This window comes from Onychostruthus taczanowskii, unplaced genomic scaffold (assembly GCF_017590055.1).
Source record: "Onychostruthus taczanowskii isolate IOZ18803 unplaced genomic scaffold, ASM1759005v1 scaffold45, whole genome shotgun sequence".
NCBI classification, from domain to species: Eukaryota; Metazoa; Chordata; class Aves; order Passeriformes; family Passeridae; genus Onychostruthus; species Onychostruthus taczanowskii.
The window spans coordinates 2,561,290-2,583,807 of record NW_024502014.1 but is presented as its reverse complement, the minus strand read 5'-3'; the positions used below and the strand labels follow the sequence as shown (position 1 = coordinate 2,583,807).

The 22,518-nt window shown below is 38.2% G+C and overlaps 1 protein-coding gene across 1 annotated transcript in view; it reads right to left on the bottom strand.

The window, feature by feature from the left end:
* SLC9A9 (solute carrier family 9 member A9) overlaps window positions 1-22,518 on the bottom strand; it is a 173,895-nt gene that overhangs the window by 52,271 nt on the left and 99,106 nt on the right. The window contains exons 10-12 of the mRNA XM_041414482.1: window positions 21,801-21,914; window positions 20,030-20,141; window positions 14,704-14,857 (exon numbers count right to left, since the gene is read on the bottom strand). Of these exons, the coding sequence (XP_041270416.1) occupies window positions 14,704-14,857; window positions 20,030-20,141; window positions 21,801-21,914 (380 nt within the window). The remainder of the gene's footprint in view (window positions 1-14,703; window positions 14,858-20,029; window positions 20,142-21,800; window positions 21,915-22,518) is intronic.

Sequence of the window (22,518 nt, the reverse complement as noted above, 5' to 3'; positions counted from 1 at the left end):
AAATTTTCAGTGAATGCAGAAAGACAGAAACACCACTGCATTACAAAAAGTATCATTTTTGCACATAGTAAAGATCCTAACTGCTACTTTACTGAAATCCATGGAGAAAAACAAAAAATTAAGGTATTAGGCTGTTTTGTTGCTGTCTTACTCAGGTTACTAATAAACTTTGTCAGCTAGGAAAAATGAGAACTGGTTTTACAGAAGATCTGTATGAGAAAAAGAAACTGCATGCAGATGTATTTTGACAAAATCCTATAGATGAGATTAGTCAATTTCTGGCTCAGAAATAACAGTTCCCTCCAGTGAATTATGTCAATGATTTTTAGAGCAGTAAAATGTTTGTTCTCTGAATCACTTTAGGTGCCTGTTCCTTTATTTTCCTTGAACTAAACAGCACAGTGTTGGAAAGAAGCCCAGGCCATAGCAGATGCATTATATTATTGCTAATGTGATTAACCCAAAGTAAAACATTAAATCCTCCTGAGGTATTAGTCTCAATAATGAGATGACCAACTCTAAGTTCCCTGGGCTCACGGCATGGGGAAAAATATATCATGCACTTCATCTCTTGCATTGACATTTGAAATTTATCATATGAAGCTGGAACTGGGAGCAATTGTGCACAGAGCCATTGTAAGGGCAGAGTAATGCTGGTCAAGCTTAATGCACGTCACAGCCAAATCATGCTGAGTAAAGGCCTCTGCCTTTGCTGCTGGCATCTGGTGCCATGAAAGCTATCACCCTGCTGCCCGTTTAGGCTACTCTTTTCACAATAAGCTTGTAAATCAGCTGCATTGTTTAAGATCATATTTAATTCCTGCTTTGAAATATGTTCACCTAAGTTCTGTCTGAAATGCTCAGAACAGCAGGGAATTGTAGTAAGGACTTGTATGGACTGATTGACCCAAGGCTGTACAAAGCAGGTTGAAGGTATATTCTCCCATATACCACATAAGACATGCTGTACTAATTTTTTAAAATCAAAATTAAATCAAAATGGCAGTTCTGAATTCTCAACACCATGCAGCACAAGGGTGCGTAGACCTGAGCTCACTGCTCATAGGCAGAGATGCTGTTCTGCATAATCTGTGAATAATAGTGAATAAGCACTGATAGGATCTTTCCATGCTTCCTTAAGTAGGAAAAATGGCTCAGACTCAGGAAAATGTTAGGTACTTACACAGAAAAGTTTTGCCTAAATTTTCATTGTCTGATGCACACAGTGCCAATAATTATTACTCTTTTGTTTAAATGGCAGAATGACACCTGTGCCCATTTGTGTCAAAACACACTTTAAAGCCACTTTAAATACAGCAGGATGAGCAGTAGTTCTTTTCTGAAGGCAATGTTCTAAGACACTGCTTAATGTAAAATTTAACTTTTCATTTCTTTTCCACCACTTTGCTTCTCAGCAACGCAGAATAAAATAAAGACTCAAAGACACCCATTTAATTTAATTTTTCACTATACCATTTAAAACCCCAAACCTACATAGATTATATCCACCTGATATAGCAAATATCCATTAATGCATCATGGTCTTTTTGAAAGATTGACTACAGAAATGCTGAAAAAGTGTGCTTCCCTTCATCTGGAATTTATGCTGTTCAATGTTTTTATTTCACGAGCTGTTTGATAATTGCACTGTTTAGTTTAGACAGTGCAGATTTCTGTTGATTTTAAATTTGTTTTTGCAATATAATCCTTCCTTAAGAAACTTGGCCATCCTTACCAGTTTCAAGCAATACATTTAGATCTTTTGTGACAGTTTGAAATAATATTGAGGCCATTCATACAAAAACTCAGTGTATCTAAAAGAGATATGGATCTATTTATGATCTATTATCTGCACTGTTTATAATGTGAGACAATGCAAAGCTGTTACTGACATAAACGTGTGTGTGTGCATTCTCACAGACAGCCTCCAACCCCTTGAGCTGCAGAGGCTTTAGAGAGAAAAAAAATTTTCTGGTGCAGTTGGCAAATTTGGACCAGATGTCATCCAAAACTGTGAGACCTGCCAGTGGTACAGGGCTCATGGAGCAGCAGGTGTGGCTTTGGGACCGTGCTGTTCAGGGGGGTTTGTTTCCTCTTCATTTTTCACTTGTCTTTCACTTGTACAGCAACACCGATGAAGGCAGACACTTGTAAGTTAGTGGCTGTGGTTATCAAGAACTATAGGAAATGGCCTTATTTCACAGTGTGCAAAGGCCCTTTTTAGAGTTCAGAAAGTACACTAAATACAAATGCTGGGCTTGGGCTTGTTTTGAATTGTTTTTACTCACATTTCTAAATATGCATGACTTGGGAAAAATTCATTTATTTAGAGTCTGGTCTGTTTGTTTGTTTGTTTGGCCTGGTGCCCTAACAGGGATGAAATTCAACTTGTATATATGTGTTTCTATTGTGTTACATTGTATTCAGGAGAATGCAGGAACTATCAGGCATTTGTTCTGCGTTTGAGCTTTCTTATTCTGGCAAAGCCGAGGTTTCAGATGTCAATGTTGGCTTTTTCCTTTTGCGTCAGCAAAACAACTGTGGCTGCAAAGCTCTCGATACTGCTCATTCTGTTGGTCTCAAGTAAAAAATTTCCTAATTTTCTTTTGGTAATGAACCAAACTGGCATTTTTGCCTTATTTGCTGGGGGCTAGCTTGTAAACATGTGTTTTGAGATTTTATTTCTACTGCCTGAACCAGTCCTTGCAAACTTTTCATGAGCAGCCAGGAGGAGGGTTAATCACCCCTTTGTTGAACAGTACTTATTAATTGGGCAACACTGGTAAAACATTTCATTTTAATTAAAGTCTCTCTTTTCACAAGTGAGTTTAAAGACACTCCTCAAAGTTTCTACTGTTTGGTTTTTTAATTTAAATTTTATTTTGTCTTCTCTCTATTGCCATATACAGCTTGAGCAATAATCCTGAAACACCCAGCTGAAGTTTAAAATGAGAGCAGAGGAAAAGGAGTTCTGGAAGGATGAGATAGGGAGTGTGTTATAAAGTTTCATAGTTTTATTTAAGCTTCTTGTGTTGCTTTGTAATGTGTTTGGAGGTGTTTGCTGCATCATAGTTAAGAAAAGGACTCCATTCCCATTTTCTTGTAAAAATAAGAATAAACTGCTGTATGTAGCAACTATGAGCTATCTGAATTCTAGCTGTGATGACAAGGAAAGCAATAGCTTGCATGAAAGAAGAGGGTAAGTCAGAAAGTGGAGGGAGAAATTGCCGTGATCAGGGATTCTGAAAGAACAGTATACTTTTGCCTACAGGCCAAGAAAATAAATGAATGTCATTATGGCATCCTGCTAAGGATCTGTCCCCATTTCTCCACTGTCACTCAGCTTCCCTGGGGCTCTAAGTATTTCTCTGTGGCCAGTGACTTCAGGCAATGTGATATTTCTGTTGGTGTATGCATAAATATGTGATGTTTTGGTATTGGTTTCAGGTTCCTACCTTAATGAGCAGAGCAGTAAACTTCAGAGCTGAGGGGCCAAGTCTAATGCCTAAAACTCCTCATAGATTCACAGCATCATTTAGGCTGGAAAGGACCTTTAAGATTGTAGAGTTCAACAATTAGCCCAGTACTGTCAAGTCCACAACTAAATCCTGGACCACATTTACATCTGGAAAGGCAAGAGCCTTCTTCCCTTCTTTTGTGAAACAAAGAAAATACTAATTAATTTTTCTTTTTAAAGTGCATCATTAGTCCTTTCTGGGACATGCCAGTTGAGATGTTTGTAATAAATTGTATCGACATTTGCTTAATCTAACTTGGGGAGCTTGTCACTTATTTATAATTCTGCTTTTCAATGTAAGTGATAGGAAAGTGGCACACATCCATTATGACTTAGAGTTCAAAGTCACAAGGTGATACAAAGAAAAGCTCTGATGAAGAATTCAATGTCTCTTTTCCCAGTACTACATTGAACATAAATAAGAAAGTATATTGGCTGCAGACTCTCTTTTGGAATTAAGTTGAGAAAATAGAATTCAAATTCAAGTATATGTAAGGGTTACTGGATCAGAAAGCATATGAGCAGTCATTCTTCTGTAGACTAATGAATGTACTGGAAGTACTGGGTACTGGAAGACCTGAATTCTGAACTTTATTCTGCCAAAGATGAATGCATTTTGGTTGATAACTCATTTAAAATGGAACAGAAATACTTGCTTGGACAGAAGCTGACACCTCCTCAGTGAACACATTAGCCACCAGTCTACACAATAATTTTATCTCATTTTCTGGTGAATTACAATTATTTTCTAACTTCTCTGTTTTCCTCACCCCGTGATGTATATGCAGCTAGATGAAGAATTGATGAGGTTTGGGCTAGAATTCTTCCAGAAGGGTGGAAGAAATTGAATGAGACAGAGGATGCAAACCATCAAACCCATGCAGGCATGAGGGAGACCTGGGCTGTGGCTGCTGTCTCTAGATGGAGAACAGGCTGCCGTGGTATTTGCAGGGATTCTTTGGGGTGGAGATTGGAAAAGCTCAGGGACTGGTTAAGACTCAGATCAAGATGCAGGCAGACTCCCTGAACCCATTCTGTAATTTCTGACTAGGCTCAGTGCTCATGAATAAGTGAATAGCAAAGGCAACTGGGTAGTTCCAAGGTCACCATATACAATCCCTCGTCTACTTGTGCAATAAGAGCAGCAAAGAGTGATTTTTTTAGATTCCTGTTTGGGTATTTTACATAAACAGCACTTATAGATAAACTTTTGTATAAACATCTTTTCTCTATGTTTTTTTTTTTTTTTTTTTGCATAGAAAACATTTTGGACTTATAAAACCATAATTTTATATATGTTTTCAAGATCCCTTTATATGTTATTTGTCACTGTAACAAAATGGTGTATCTATTTGAAGAAGTAAAAAAATGCAGAATCAGAATATAACTTTAAGGGCAGTGAAATCAGGTACTTCTTGTGAGATAGGAGGTGATTTTCTCATTTAAAGCTCATCAATGTACTGACCAGCCAGTCACTGTTGGGCTGTTTCTGATAACTCACTATACAAAAGTCTCTATTACACTGTAATTATCTGTTTATTAAAAGCTAAAAGCCCAGACTGCCATACAGAGCCTCGATTACTTAATATCTGCTTTAATTAACTTTTTGCATTCAACTAATTCTGGAACAATTTGATAGGCTTGTTATCAAGCATGCCAGACCTGTCCTTCCACTCTACATTTTAAAAAAGAACACAAAGTTCAGGATTTCCAGAGGAATGTTTCATGAAAGTTGAAGTCACAGTTCTCTCCTGCCACAAAGTTCCTCTGCAAACCCAGATGTACCCAGTAATGTTTTTATTTTTTAGATTCACTATTGTTTTGTTATAATATTTATGTCATAGTCCATATGTTGCATAAGACCCTTAGGGCCTGTAAGACCCCAGATCTTCCCAGCTATTCTTTACCTTTATTTTTGCTGGAAGACACAAGGTCTGGTGGTTTTTTCGTTTGTTTTTTTTTTTTTTTTTTTTTCCCCTTGATGTAGAGTTTAAAAATGGAATTAAATGGGTTTTTTTGCACTTTGTGGAATATTTGATAACAGAAAGGAAAACCACAGGAAATCTTAAAAAAAAAAACTGAGAAAGTTTGAAAATTTTTGGGTTTTTTTCCTACTGAAATGATATTTTAGGTCATGCTGAAAACTTTTATCCCTTCTAAATGGAATTTCTATTAATTTCATATTTTCTTGTTGAAGAAATTCTCGTATTCTTAGTCAAGCAAATTAGGAGAAGGATGAACATACACACTTTGAAAATTATGCAAACTACAAATGTGAAAACAGCTCCATGCTCTTCTATTTTTCATCCAGCTGACAGCATCACACAGCTCTTAAAATATCAAAGTTCAGTGAGTTTTGAAACTACTTATTTTGCAGAAAGCATCAGTTTCTGACCAATAATAGAAAGAATTAAGCAGTACCTGGTTTAATACTTACAGACTAGGAATATAAGATTCATCTTAGTAAATATGATCCTTATTTTTTTCTAGAGTCCAGTTTGATACCACATTTATCTCAAACTTTTAAAGGCTCAAACTATTTTCCTGTACCTTTTGCTTACCTTCAAATGATAGAGTTTTGACATAAGCTTGAAATAAGCTGGGTTTATGCTTGCTCCAATTTAATTTTAGCAGAGTAGTTAGAGATCCAGATTAATTTGGGATATTTTGGTAGAAAGCAATAAATCATCAGTCTCATTCCAAAATTCTAAATAATTAAGATGTTCCCTAGCACTACTTCCAGATAGGTTTATTTGATTCTTTGTAACTTGAATAGCTTCATCATATTGACTGCTGCATAGCAGTTATCTTTTGTGTGACAAGGAGAAATGTTTTAATATGAGAAAAAAATTACTGCATTAGATGGAAGAAAACTTTTTTAGCATACTCAGACATATCAAAGCAGCAGTATTTAAAATAGGATAAATTAAATAGTTTAATTTACACAAATCCAGCGGGATGGTTTCTATTCCAAATTATAGATTTATTTATAGTTTTCTGGAACTATTCATGGTTTTTGGCCTGTGAAAAGTTAATCTTATAATTTGCTGCTAGTAAACTGAAAGGTATGAATCTTTTATTGTTGTGTAATTTTCCTTCTCTCCTGTACCAAACATTCTAGCAATAAAAGTGTATCTTTCATGTCTTCCTTTTTCTGTTTTCAATAGCCATGTGGAGCTAGAAATACAAGCTGTGTGAGGTGGGATTTAACTGTCTGCCCTGTTAGGAGACTGTGCTCAAAATTAGACCCCTCTGGCCAATAAAGACCAACAGAGTTGATAGCTGGAGTCTTGTACAAGTCATGCACCAGTCACAATTGCAATCCAAAATCTCCTATTCAACATCTGCCCTGGACTGCCTTCACAGTTGCAGTCAGAAAGCCAAGTCCTCTGTATTTTAGTCTTTTATTTTGTTATCAAGGACAAATGTTTATAAATCTTGTTTAGTGCCATTCAGGCAAAATGCCGTGGTGAATAACTGTGAGAGATCAAATATGCACCTTATCTTTGCAGAGAAGTACTTTGCAAATAAATGACAGGCATTTCAGGAGATCACTGAGATTCATTACCTGGATGATTTCTCATTTTCAGATAGAAATGAAAGGAAATTATCCAATTTCTTTTTTTTATAATAATATCCAATACATTTAATGCCCAATTTTATAGTGCTGCTTGATTTATAGCATTTCCCAGGCTCATCATGCTCTAGCAACCATTACAAAAGCAGTTACCATCTTAACCCTTTCAGTGTGGGTGTCCCCCAAGAAATGTTTCCTTTGCTCAAAGGTAATTTCATGTGTGATGTTGAAACTCCTCTGGGTTTGAAGCAGAATGCCTTTCAAATATGGCTTCAGTCAGGAGCTCCAGACCATTTGCTATTTCTTGTACTTACTGCATGCACGTGAAGTGCTTACATACCCACAAATCCAGAACTGGTGACAAAAACCACCAACCAAAGAAAAAGCAGCACATCTAGCAATATTTTTGTATTAAAAAAGAGATCCTTGACTCAGTCCTAACCCAATATTTTAGTCTGTGCTACTACGGGGATCAAGGGGAACAAAGTGACAAACCAGCATCTGATCTGCTCTCTGTGAGCCATGTCACAAGCAATCAATACATTACCATGCAAATTATTCAAATGCTGAATGACAGTGATCTCTTGGCTAAACCTTTCTGCCTTTTCCACTGCTTTCCTGGGCCATTTGCTCCCCACCCTGCTGGGTAGGTGAGTTACTGGGTGCACAGAGTGTGACTGGCAGCCATGCAGTTTCCTAAGTGAATCACAAATTCCTATTTTTATGTTGTACCCAGAATATTGTGTGCAAACAATGATGGATCTCATCAGCCAATCAGTGTGTCATGAAGATAATGCTCCTTCAATAACTCTGGGACCAGCATTTCCTCTGAGTCTTTATTGTGGGCTGTCCATGAAAAAGCTTCCTTGTTAATTTTACTTGAATAATTTTCAAGGCGTTCTTCGCAATTGTAAAAATCACTTTTCAAACAGCAATGTAGATTTTTTGACCTGAGAGGCTGCACATGGATCAGTAACATCCTAAGGCTGAGGAGAGCCTGGGGGTCAGCAATATGTTTTCTCATGTATATGCCATTAGTGGTAATGCAGGAATATTCAAACTATCATCAGTGTAAAAGGTGCCAGGCAGAAGGGTGCCCTGTAGGTGTTCACAGGAACAGATAGTTGGCCAGCTAAGGACAGTATATTAAAAATAGTTGCAGCATTTATGGTTAGACTTACAGCTGTTTGTGGATTTCAGAGGGTTTTTTTAGGATTAAATGCTTTTCCAAGCAAAGACAGTGTGATCTCTCTTGAAAGTGTGTCTGGGTGAAAAAATTCTCAGTGGGATGAAGAGACTTGGCTGAAATTAGCCTCCCAACAGGAGTGTTTAATGCAGTGTGATTTAAATACATACTGTACCATGGCTAAAGAGCAATATGACCCTGCAAACCAGATCAAACTTTGTTTATTGCAGCTATATTTGTTACTGAGAAGGAACACCAGTTATGCTGATTATGACTGTTCTAAACACAAAATAATAACCAGTACAAAGTGCACAGAAATACAAACGTGCTCGAACTTATCCTGCCTTTAATTACACTGTTCATCTCTATGTTGTGGTCACTCACAAATTACAGTTGAAGATTCTGTTTCCAACAGTAAATAACAGATGCTTCACATCAACTAAACTGTTTTCCAGCACTCTAGAGGAAATATGACCCAAAGGAATGCGGTTATAGAGGAGAGAACCTGCCAAGGCCAGAAAAAACCATTTAGCTAAACCTTCTTTTCTAAACTGACTTTCCTTCTTCTTGACAAATGAGGACAGGAAAATGTGTTCCAAGGAACACAAGCAAAACAATTAACAAGGTTCCTCATAATTTCTAGGTATTGAATTATGGATCATCTGAAGATATGTACACACACTCTTGGCTGGTACATTCAGAGTGTCTCATGGACTAACTGTGTTTCAGGAAGGGTAATTCTTGTGTGTCTATGTGAGGGAGAAGGAAAGCCAAGATGTGTGTCCTTAATTTAGGAAAAAAATGAGAAACACTAGAGGTCAAACTCTAGTTTGGCTCTAGTTCATAAGGAATGGCTGTAAGGAGGTGTACTGTCTCATGCTCTTCTGCATGAGCAGAGCAGCCCCCAGTGATGCAGCACAATATTCTGATGAGGCTTCTCTTAACCAGGCAACAGGATCATTCCTCCTTGCCTCAGCTGACTGCAGCCTTGTTGCCCAGATCACCTGTCAGGAGACCATTCTGCCCAGTGCCCTTCTGCAGCACCCCCTTGAACACAGGGAATTCCCTGGACACAGGGAATGCTAGTACAAACTTTGGGAATATTGAAAAGAATATTTCTGTTACTGAAGCAGTAGTGCTAAGATCATGGCCAAGTTCATATTGTTACTGTGGTTGCTCTGTTATAAACTTCTGTCTTTCAGCAGTCTATAACTAGCTGTGAAAGGGCTGAGATAAACACAGAATCACATTCTACTAACCAGGTTTTTGGGTTGTTTTGTGGTAGACAGCCACAGTCATACACAGTCATGGCATGGCATTTCACCCCACTGCCCATCTACACCCCTAATGAGCCATGCTGCTAAACATATGCACTGCCTTAGCCTTTGGTGTTGAAACAAACTATTGGATACTGAAGGATCCAAAATGTTGACTACTTCTGCTGAGTGAGATGCTTTTGCTGAGAATGTGAGTTTGGTCAGCATTGGACATCCCACAAAAATGGGCTATGCCAGGCCTCAGCACTTAGAGAAAACTGGATATTTGGAACTGAAGTTTTAGGTAAACTAGAAATGGTGTGAGTTGAAGGGCAGCCAGGCACACATCTCTTTTCTAAAATACATTTACCAACAGCAATGGCCAGATAGGCACAGTAGTAAAAGCTACTATTCAAAGCTGCTCAGTATTTATTTAGATTATGGAATAAAATTCTTCCTATTAACTGAAGAACAGCTCCAAAGAGATGCACAAAGAGTCTGGAAATCTCTTGACAAACATTTACACAGAAGGTGATGATAAACAAACAAGACCTAATACCTAGCACAATGCTTTTATAGGACATGTTTTATTAACAGCTTTGAATTTTTGCTCTGCCTGTCAGGAGAATCCTTTATCCTCAAACCTCTCAGTGCAGATTTACTGTAAAATGTAGCTCTCTGTTTTTAATCAGAGTATGGGGAATGAAGGGAATAATATATCCAAAAGTATTATCAAGTAATGCTCAACATCTCTGAAGGCACATTTATTGAATACTTCAATTTGACTGTGAACTTAAATGGCTCTCTCTGTTTTGGTGTTGATGTATTATGAAATTATTCTCACATGCTGATCCAGGTTTATTCATTGTCTGCCAAGAACTGAATATTGTAGTCCTTTCACATGGGGAGTAAAAGCAATTTTTTTTTCCTGTTACAACGTTAAGATAAGTCAAAAGACAATGTATTACCTGGGAAGGTGGTGCAGCCAGTTCTGCTCTCGGCGTGGCAGCTGATAGGGCTGTGAACAGCTGCAGCACCTCTGTGCTGGGAGCTGCTGGGCTACTGCACCAGACAACTGGGAACTCCTGAATACAACCCCATCTTCAGAAAGGGAGCACCCAACTCTCCCTGAAACCCAGTTTCAGGTGTTTAGAAAGGAGACAGCTAAAATAAATAAGATGTTTGCAAAAGTCTATGTTTCATTCTTTTAGAACAAAGTGAAGAAATATTCAGTCTTTGTCAAGAATTTTAAGACTCATTTTGAAGGCTGCTGTGTATGAGTAAACACAGTAGCAAAAAGAGAATTATGGGCATGGATTTCTTTTAAGACTGTATTTTGACATATAGATACATTTATACATAAATTCTGTTATTAGCAGGTCATATTTCCAAGGCTTTGAGAATTTTTCTTAGATTCAAGATAGACTTTAAGTAGGAATACATGTTTTACTATAATTCATTTGTTAAATAAAGGGAACAAGAATTCTTATTAATAAATTTAGTGGATTCCTGGGATCCATTTAAGCTTTTTTTTTACAAATGCTCTTAGCTGGTTACTTGTGACACAGCTGATTGATGTTGCTGCAGTACATGAGAGATGGAAGTTGATCTTTTTTGGGTAGCACATGGTTGATTTTTATAGTGTATCTTACTATATGTTTTAGCAACAATTTGCAAGTGTTGTATAAGCCATACATAGTCCTGGAATAAATCAGCTGGTAGTTATTTCTGAGGACACATCCTAATCTTTTCTCTAAAAATAGAGTGACAGATGATATTTACATTATGTTAAAATTTAACTGAAAAAGAAAAATGCAGATCTGAGGTATTGCTGTGAGGAAAGGGGGAAAATTATGGGAATTGCAGTTATTATGGAGACAAAGACTGATTTTTTTGCAGAAGTTTCATTCATACTCTTATTTTAAAATTGTCATTGTAAGGGAATTAAGGTGTAAGGGAATTGTCATTCCCTTATACACCAAGTGTCCAGGTCACAGTTATGAGAACTGCCCAATGTAAATTATGGAGAGAACAATAAATAATTGAAACATGGTATAATATGTGGGCAATAATATACAGCAAGAAGACTGTAGAGATCTGAGTAGTGTCTTCTGCCCTAACACTGTAATGCATTATGGCAGAGCAAATGGTAAATACATGGGTGTGAGTTCTTTCTGATTTATGTTTTTACGTATCTTGAACTGAATGGATGATAGATTTATTAATGTTTCAAATCCAAACTGTGGATAAGTTGGTCTGTACCATATAAACTCAAGCTTTTATCTCTAGGATAAGACTGAGCTGATTGACCTTGAGGAGTTTAGAGATGCATCTCCTGAACCAATGATAGGAACTGGACCCTATTTCAGAGAGGGAGAAGGGACACAAAACACTGCATGTGAATGAGATTCAATCCATCCAAACAGGTTCAGAAATCACATGTTCTTCTGTATTAGTCTCTGAATGCCTCCAGTTCAATTAAACACATTATCTCCTGGATAATCATTTTATGATGAAAAAATGGCAAAAAAAGCCCACTCTGCTGGTGACTGTTGTTTGCTTGATTGTGCTGTTTTTGACATTCTCTCCTGAGAAGGTTCACCTTTACAGCAACTCGTAGTTTCTGTAGGGAAAGCCAGTGTAGTCGCTGTGACCATTCATATATTTTTAATTTCCTGTAAGCACTATTTTGATAAGATGAATGCCTTTAGTTGTTTACAATAACTGAGCTGGCACTGTGCTCTGAATTTGACTGACAGTGGTAGATCTGGTTCCCTGGAGCACTGGGGAATCTCACAGAAGATCTTCAAGCTGCCCTGGGAAGGTGCCTGAGCTATGTTCATGTCAGCTGGTCACAAAGGGCTGCTGTGAGACCAGGCCCCCTCTTCCGTGCTCATAGCCATGGCTGCAGCATTTCCCTGGCTTCAGCCCTTCTTTTCCGTAATTGATGGCACACAAACCCCTTCCAATAAATCTTTTCAGAGACAATCGTATCATTTTTGTACTTGTAATGCAGTTTCCCTTGGCTTTGTGAGCTGAACTCTCCAAACTAGCTTGAAAAATACTAGCTTGAAAATGTTTTTCTTCTAAAGAACCATGGGGCTAGATGCAGCTCAGAGTTGCTGCTCAGGCACAGGTGCCAGCGTGCTGGGGGATTACACTAAACAAGCTGGTGTCATTTGCTACAATTCCATAGCTTTCCTCAGCAAACTCATCTGCCAGAACCCATACAAGTGTCAATTGTCATGAATTACCACCACCTTTGAATACAATTACTTAGCAAAATTAATTAAGACTAAAAAGATAAATGCTGGTAGCTAAGGACAAAAGTCCACATTGAGGTGTAATAAATTATAAAGACAATGAAATATTTTCACTAGAAGGAGAAATCAGAGCCTCAAGATAAATTTTTAATTAAAGATGTTTATTTAAAATTTTATCTCAACTTGACCTCCTCATAATTTATGAAGATGTATGCTCCAATGTCAAGAAATTAAGTGTAAATTATGAACCTAATAGCTTTATAGTAAGAAAATCAATATCCTGATTACAAATCAAATTTATTTTATTGATAAAAATGTCTGGCAGATCTGATGGGATGCAGAGGAAACCCTCAGAGATGAGCATTTCAAATCAGTAATGATTGTCTACTTTCAGTGTCTTTGGTGAAATCTATTGTCCAAGAGGCTAGAGAAAGAAGCATGTGCATTGAAGGGTATAAACAGTTAATATGAGAGTCAGCCCCTCACTTGTGGTCTTGGGGGGCTTTGCACCTCTGGGTAGCACTAAGAAGCAGAAGAAATACCCTTGCATCCAACTCATTTTCTTAGTGAAAGCACTTCACAATCTTAATTTAAACATTCCCTAGAGAGCTAAACCATGAGGACATCTGGTGACCCAAGCTCTCCGACTGCACATTGACTGCTGCTCACAGCCTTTCCCCTTACTGAATTCTCAGCATTATTCCTTATCTCCTATTATAGAATCCCAGACTGATTTGCTCCCCAAGATCTAATGAGAAAGCTCTTCCTCACCCACGTTTCCATTGCCACACGGAAAAACTCCTGCTGACTGACAGTGAAAAAGTGGCAAATCTCAGAAAGATGACTGATAGTGCCAGAGTGTATCCAAACTGTAATGGCCTTGATTGACATTATGGGACATGAGACATGTCATGAAGAAGAATCAAACTGTCACAGAAATAGAAAACCTCCCCACTGTACATGGATGTCTGCATCCATGTTTATCCAGTGCACTTGTATGCTAGTCCTTATTTTGTCTGCAGTTTTATCTATGCTCTTTGTAAAAGTCCCAATTTGGCTATCTTCAGCTGCTATTTTATAGCAAGAGTCTGACATGAAGGCTTGTAATCAGACATCATTTTGTAAACAAGGAAAACATATGCTATATATAGAATAAATGATAAGGAATTGTGAATTGCAGGCCTATCTCAATACTGAGGATTTCTGTGGTAATCTTGCAAAGCACAGCAGGGAGTTCTGAATGGATTGTGAAGAAACCAGAATCAATAACCAGCATGAGTACACTCATTATTAAAAGTTGGGTTTCAAAAAAGCACACTTGGAAGGACACTGCATTTAAATTAGATCCTTTTTACTACAGTTTTCTATTTCCCTTTCTCTTGTAATTTAACCTTCCTTGTCATTCATTGCTCTCTGTGAATACAAGTGACTATGAAGTAATTAAAAAAATAATGCAGCGAAGAAGAATATATAAAACAATACCTAATAAATTACTGCCTGAATGAGGCAGCAGTGGAGGAAGATTTTTCCAGCATATTCTCATAATCAGAAATACGCAATTTATTACATACATACAGATTTTAGAATGAGGGCAAAATCTGCCTGTATAGTCCTTTCTTCAGCAGCAAGGAGGACACTATTAAGATGTATTCATGATCTTTAAAAGGAGCAGTAGTGAAACAAAGGAAACAAGGATGTGTCTGACCTATGTCTGAGCCCATAATTTAGGAAGAACCTGTTCCTTGTGGTCTGGAGCCTCTAAGAGGTGCATAAACCCTTCCTTTGTGTGTGCTGAAGCTCATACAAAGCGCATCCATGAGCCTTAGGAAGGTGTAAGGAGGCAGTGGCGGGTCTGTAGGGATCCTGCTGCGCTCTGTGGCTGGTGCTGCACAGACAGTACTGACCTGATCTGCAGCCAGGTGAGCATTGGTGTGGTGCCCCCCCCGAACACCCAGACCGTGAAGAACACCATCAGCAGGGCTGTGGTGAACATCATCTGCTTGGGCTGGGACTCCGTGTCCCGAATGGCCAAGGCAAACGCGATCGCACCTCGCAAACCTGAAACAGGACAAGGATCAGGAACTTAATGTGAGGGAGAAACAGAATTTTACTCTTTTCAGTCCAAACCCACTTCCAAGGACAGAGGAAATTTTCAGATCATAATCCTTTTTATAAAGACCTGAATTGGTAACTGAAAGGGTGGGATTTAATGCAGCAAATTTGCAAAAGTGAACAATGAAAGTATTCTCATGAAGTCAGAGCAAGTGAAAAACAGGACTGACATTAAAATCTGTACCCAAATATGCTACTCATTTCTTCCTTGAAAATATAGAATATATTCCTTTAAAATAGTTTAATGTTCTAAGACTAGTCAGAAAAACATGACTTAAAAACAATGAATAGTTTTTAAAAGATGATTTTAAATATCTAAAAGGGGATGCAGAATAAATTAATGTACATGAAACATTATAGTAGTTGTAGAATTATACACCCACAGAGACTGAATAAACAAGAAATTACAAAGGTGGTGAAAACAGCTAAATGAGTTTTAAAAAAAAGCCCCATAGGTAGTAATAAGGGGACTAAATATGTCTTGACAAAATGCCATGTTTAAAAATTGAGGGGGAAAAAGCCTGCTAGTGCCTGCAGCCCTCAGGATGCATAATACAAATAATACTCCATATTTTCCAATGCATTTCATTTATCTATTTAAATGTACTTTATAGATTTCCAAAAAACTTTCACAAAATAATTCTAGAGAGCAAAGTCATTACATGTATACAATACATACTGAGTCCAAAAAGTACCTTGCAAAGTATTGAGAGATTAAATCTAGTAATCAAACGTCTTGTAAGGTACTGATGACATATGCAGAATCATTTAATTAACTGCTAAATGCAGCTATTTTTGGCCTAGAACGCCAAAGCTCTTTAAGATTACATAGCTAGAATGTGAATTATTTGGTATAGAAGCTGGGCTTCCAATTATTTGGTATAGAAGTTTATCCAGGGAACAGCACAAAGCCATTTCTGCAAGGAAGAAGCAGACTGGGGTTGCACTATCTGAAAATACTCAGTGGCTGCAGGTTCAAAACCCTGCAGGCAGACACTGGGGTTGTCCTTGGCTTTGCTTTTGTGTAAAACACATCTCTGAGGATGCAGTGCTTTATTATTTTCTTACAGGGAAATAATATAATCTCATTTTAAGCATGCATCTGAGGAGGGAATGAATGACTATTGAAATGGTCTTTATTTTAGTGGTTATAGTGGTAATCTGGTTTTTTAGCACAGCTGCATTTCAGTGGAAAACATTGCTGCTTCCCACAATTGCATCATATCTTTAATTTTAAATCTAGAACACCTCTTTTTGTAAGAGAGATATATACAAAAACACACATATATATACGTACAAAAGTTAATTAGTATGTCTTCTTGAGCAGTGAACTGGCTGTTTCTTCAGAAAAATAGTGAGTGACTTGTCTGCATTTGTCATTTATAAAAGGTTCAACATGGTCTGTGAAAAATAATTCCGTTTCAACTAAAGACATGTCTAAAGTAAAATAAATAATCAAATTAAACAACTAAAGCAGTGGGAAGCAGATGCATACACTAAAAATGTAGGCTCAATGAGAAGCAAGGAACACCACTATATGTATATATATATATTTATACATGTATATATCTCTCAAAATACTTTCCAGAAAATAATACAAGTGAAGGAAGGGAAAATGTTGAGCTACTGAAATGGACTGAAGTTAAGGAAGAGTAAATTTTCTGTAAAACTTCAGGGAAAAATGCCACAAAGGCCAGTGGAATGACTGGATGCAGCAGATGTTGGTACCTCAGCTACCCCTGGACAGAGTGGTGCAGCAGAAGGACCAGCTCTGATGAACCATTATCAGAGATTCTCTCCCCTCATCTTTCAGAGGTGCACTGTTGGCAGCTCCACAGCTGTGTTAATCCATTCATCCTTGGGCTGAATCACAGATTTCCTAACAGGTTTTTATTTTGTGTCAGCCATTAGGTATTGATCTTTCAGCAAAACCCTTTAATGTGTCAGAGCCTTCAAAGCAGACCAGCCCAGGGTTAAGCTCCAGAGTCCCCAGAACAGAACCTGTGTGCCCTGTAGGGTTCTTAGCCATCCCTTGCCCAGACTCCATACAAACACCTCCCCAAACCCAGCCCTCTGAAGAGCCCATGAAGGCTGGAGTGTTTGTTGTTGGTGGGAAAAGAATCTGCCAGGAAAGACTTTCTGTGGGTAGCCCTGGTGTTTTGGTTTCAGCTGCAGTTTTCTGCTCTTTTCTTCCTTGCTTTCTTTTCTGTTTAGCTGATTTCTTCACATTGCCACTTCCCACCTCTGTGTCTGTATGAGTGTGTAGATGTAAATGCCTGCACAACAGCTGCCTGCACATGGGCATCTTTTGGCTTAATTCTGCATTTGTGTTCATCCTTTCAGACTCCACTGATGCTGTAATGCCTTATATTAACAGCACCCACCCCTGTAGCACTGTGTCCCACAAGCACCTCTCTTGCCCATTTATGTGTTGTAGAGAAGAGGAAAGCAGAGTAAAAAGTAAATAAATATGCTGGGAGAAGAGTGGAAAGTGCTATAAAGTCTAAGACTTGAAAATGTTTCTTTTTCACATGAGCAGACACTGTTGGGCTGCTCACTTTAGCTGATGTTCAACTTAATTTGAGAAGCCTGGGCTTAATTAGTCCTTGTATAAAGGACTAATCAAGTTTTCATTTACAATGGAATGTTATCAGGAATCATGATTAAAAACAGTTGTAGAAGTGAATCCACCCTCTGTAATGTATTTTTAGAGGAGTGGTAGAAGCAGATAAAGAATGTGATAAATCAAAATGCTCCATAATCCACCTCCAAGCCTAACTCTTCCACCTTTTCTCAACTGTATTGATATGCCTGAAAAAGCAGAACTTAGTGACTTCAGGAGAGTTCTTTGCAGAGTAAGGTACAATCAAAGCCTAATCAACAGTGTACTTGCCTGACCTTAATTGCTTTTCTCAGCAATTTTTCTCAGCAATCACTTTGATGGCAGTAAAACAAGCAGTAAATGTTTGGTGGATTTGGTAATAAGATAGAAAGCAAAACTAACCCAAATTCATTGTTTTCCACATCTGAATGTGTAATGTTGTGGTGAATAAAGGCCATTTTTCCCTGTGATCAACTATAACCTGATGCTATACCAGAACAATGAAGGTGGTAAAACCCACTCGAGGTGATGAATGCCCCATCCCTGGAAACACTCGAGGTCAGGTTGGGTGGGGCACTGAGCAACCTCATCCAGTTGAAGATACCCCTGCTCATTGCAGAGGGTTGGACCAGATAACCTTTAAAGGTCCCCTCCAGCCCAGATTGTGCTATGACTGTTGCTACAGATCTTCATAGATAATTTCCTTCAAACTCAAATTCAATGTCTTGTTTACTCATCAGAAATGTCTCTCTCTCCTGGCAGCCATTGTCCTCTCTGTTTATCACTATATGCAGTTTTATCAGTTTATAGCACTAAGCACAAATCTTTGTGCATCTTAAAAAATAGAATTACAAAGAAAATCTGTGTCTCCTGTGAAGTGTGCAGCTGCTGGCAGCATGAGAGACAGTCTTTATTATTATAGTTGCAGATTATGCCATTACTTTATTGTAATGTAAACATATTTTTCTCTAGAAAATAGAGGGGTTTTATCTTTGAAAATAGATAAAAATTACTTTTCTGAGAATTTTAACATATACATTTTAGAAGCCTGCAATACTACTGTTTCAGTTCTCAGCTGCCAGATTGTCCTGGAAAGCTAATGTGTGTGAGTTCTCACGTTCAGCTGCAGGCTGCTTTCTGCTCCTGTTCTGTGGAGAATGAAATTTTACTGCAGAAAACAAGGACAGAAATGTTAAAGAATAAGAGAGATTTTCCATCCTATACTTTAGCTGATGAAAATCAAAAACCAAAATGGAGCCCAGGAACTAGATACCAAATGATACAAAGCTATTTTTCATGCTGTTGTCTAGCTGGCCACCTGCTAGGCTTACCAGAGGGATCTCCAGCTCCAAGTTAGCCATGGAACAATGGCAGGGGAGCAGTTGGGCTGAAAGGCAGCTCCTGCTGGATGTGTCATCATCCCTCAATCCGGTCTCGCTGGAATTAGCTGACATTTTCAGTGGCAGCTTTTAGCAGAAGGATTGAATGGGTATAGAAATGAGCTGCTGTGTTGCTCTCTAGAGAGTTGGAATTACATAGGCACAAATGAGGCCCCCTGATGTGGAGTAGTCCTGATGAGGGAGCTTGAAATGCAGCACATTGTATTTCACTCGTTATCTGGCTAAACGGATCTCTGTACATCAAGGCTGTCAATCAAGAACTTTTATCCATACAAATGTGGAATAAATTTTTGCATAAAAAGCAGGAAAATGAAGCAAAAAAATGTGCTGAGTTTCTAATTTTAAAAAATTATATCATCAATAGCGTAGGGGTATCTGCATTTCTGTCTTTTACTGAACAGATATTCTTGGCTTATAAGTGAGTTTTTCCTAACTAGCATTAGAAAGTCAAGTGGAATTATTTCTAGCTTGTACAAGTAAAAAAGTACGTAATCCAGATGAGCCTTAACGGGTTCTGGGGATGCTGTGCAAATCAGACTAGAACATGGCTCCCTCTTCTGGATTTAAATTTTTTTTTTTATTATTCTACAAGGTTAACAAAATCAACAAAATTAAATCTCAAGCTGGAATAAATATGAAAACGTCTGTGGAATTGAAATGATCTCATGTTTAAAAGTAAAACTGGTCCTGAAGTTTAAGGAATTGCCAAAGACCATATCTGATCTGAGTATCAGTACTAACACTGTCTAAGCTGGATATTTATTTGCTGCTATGTAAAATACTCTCAGGTATACTACAAGGGCCTCTAAAACAGCACAACTTAAAAACATGGTATTCCCAAATTGTCATGGAAGTGTAGACAGGTGAGGGACAATGGATTGAAAGACAATGGCTTCCTGGGCAGTGAGTTTCCAAAACATTAATTAAAATAGGGTGAGAGCACAGTGAGGTTGATCAGAAGGCATCCATTTGATTCAGCTGTGGAGAGATGACCTTGAATTTTAAGACAGCAAATTCTTTGTGATAGATGTGGCTTTTTCTAGTGATAGATAATTATTTTTGTCATTCATTAAATGTTGACAGGAAAAATACCAAGAAAGCCAAAATAGCTCTTACCTGAAAACATCATCATGTGCTGAAAGGTCCTGGGAATCTTTTGTTTTCGACCCAAATTCAAAAGGAAAGAAAGTGGGTATATGTTGGAAGCTCTTGCTACAAAAATTGCCACCTAAAATGTAAGATGTTGAGGAAAATAGTGGACAAATTACTGACAAAACCAGAATTAACCCAAATATTCTCTAAAATTATTTTAAGGTGTAATTAAACAAGTAATGATAGTATTTTCTTTCATGTTTTACATGCCATGTTGTAATGCTTCTTGTGCAGTGGCAGAGATCTGCCTTCCCCAGATATCCTGGTTTTATATTCATCATAATATATCTTACTTCAATCACTCCTACTCATCACATTTGTGTCACATGTGGCTTCATCTTCAGCTCTTCAGGAAAATGCCCATCATCAATTGCAGAGAGAGCATTATCTCCTTGAGCAGCAATTTGCAGAAAATAAATGTACTTTTGGACCTGATTATTACTTCTTTATTTCCTGGTGATTCATATTGTCTATATCCAGTACTTTTTGCTTTTTCTTCCCCTTCTCTGCAGAGATTCTTCTGATGACGTTCTTTATTACTCTTCTGTGGAACTATCCCAAAAGTTGACTTAATTAGAACCATGAGGCCATTATCAGTCTTAAAGAAAGGCAGTCTGAGCTCCTTATGTATGCTTTTTGCACGTTTTTGTCCTCCCCTTATCTTGTGGCTCAATTATGGCACTCCCAGTCTGAGCGTGCCGGGACTGGAGAGCAGGTGAAGAGTTTGAAAGGCGACATCTGAGTCCCAGCAGCTGCCCCAAGAGCTGCCCGGAGCTCCAGGGCTCGGGAGAGGCGAAGAGCCGGGTCCCTGCCCCATCCCTGGCTGGCTCCTGCTCCCTCCCGGTGCCAGGGCTGTGGCACAGGCTGTGGTACGGCCCTGGGGGGACACAGCGAGCTCTTGGCTCTTCGCTGCCACCCAGCCCAGCCTGGAGCCAAGGGAGCCCTGGTGCAGCCCTGATTATTCATTTAGAAATTACATATAGCAATTACTGCGTGTCAACAGTGTGCTCCCAACTTTCTAAGCTATTACAGTTCATTTAAAAGTGATAAGCAGAGGGGCTACTGCTCTGAGCCAAAAAAATCATTGAATAAATTGTCAGTGTGAAAAGAATCTATATTGCTGTACCAGTAAGATTTATTGAGAAACCATGGCAGAATTAAAGACACAGAGTTTTCTGACCTCTTAGGCACACGATGGTGTAAATAATTCCACATATGCTGGAGATACCAAGTATAAAGAAGGAAAGATTTGAGCAAAGCAGAACTGTGTGATTTTTAAGGACTTCATACCATTTACGAAGTTTCTGCTTATGGCACACATCTGTCTGGAGGCAGCTCTCCAGTTTGTGGATCTGCACGGGCTCCAGACAGGAAAAAAGGTTTTGTGTTGCCCCTGTCCCCACAGATGTTTCCCAATACTTATCCCAATTTCCCACCCCACCTGCAAACCACTGGCAAAAGTTCCCCAGCTGGTTTCAAGCTATTTGCCTGTAGCACAGGAGCAAAACAGCAACTGTCCAAAGAACATGTGCTTACATGCATTGGGGCAGTTATTAGGATATAGGTAATAGATGATTGCACTTGGAATTGACAAGATACTCACTGATCTTTAGTATTCAAGGAACTGATTGGTTTGCTTGTTGACTTCTTTTTTCACACGAAACATGCATTCTTTATATATATATATACACACACACACGTACAGAGATATGTACTTCTTTAAAGCAAAGGATACAAGAGCACCAAATATGAAAAGAGGATTGAAGATGTGATTTTGAAACGTAAATAGCGCGAGTCCCATGTAACAGAAGATGACATTCTCAGCCAAAAAATTCATGAACTCGAACAACTTAAATGAGAGAGAAAGAACATAATTATGACTCATGTCTACAACAAACTACTAATTATCCCAGGTTCCATTGGAATACAGAACTGTTTAGATGAAAGGAACAGAAATTGCTGCTGTTTCAAGGGTGGATTTTAAACCCACCTAATTTGCTGACAAATTAGACACAAGGTGTCTTTTAGCTTTAAAAACCATAGTTGCTTGCAGGTTTTTCTCTGGCTTGTGTATGAAAGCTTCACATACACAATTGGTAAAAGACATAAACAGCAAGTAAGTTATATGACTTTCAGTGCAAACTGCAGGGAAGCTGAGGGAAATGAGCTTCACTCATGTTTGCAGGGGTGAGCCTGGGAAATGGTCATGGTTACGCAAGTGGCTGTACACAATGCAGTCCTGGGCATGGGTACACTAAGGACTAGAGAGAAAAAAAAATCCTAAATGGACTTTTAAGAACCTGTCCCTTTAAAATATAGCACAGTCTTTCTTATTACCATGAATATTATCCTGCAGATGGAAATTCTTATTGAACTGTATGGACATCAATATCAATACTAATTTCAAACCAAACTATTTAAATTTTCATTTAAAGGTATTATAAAATAAGCTT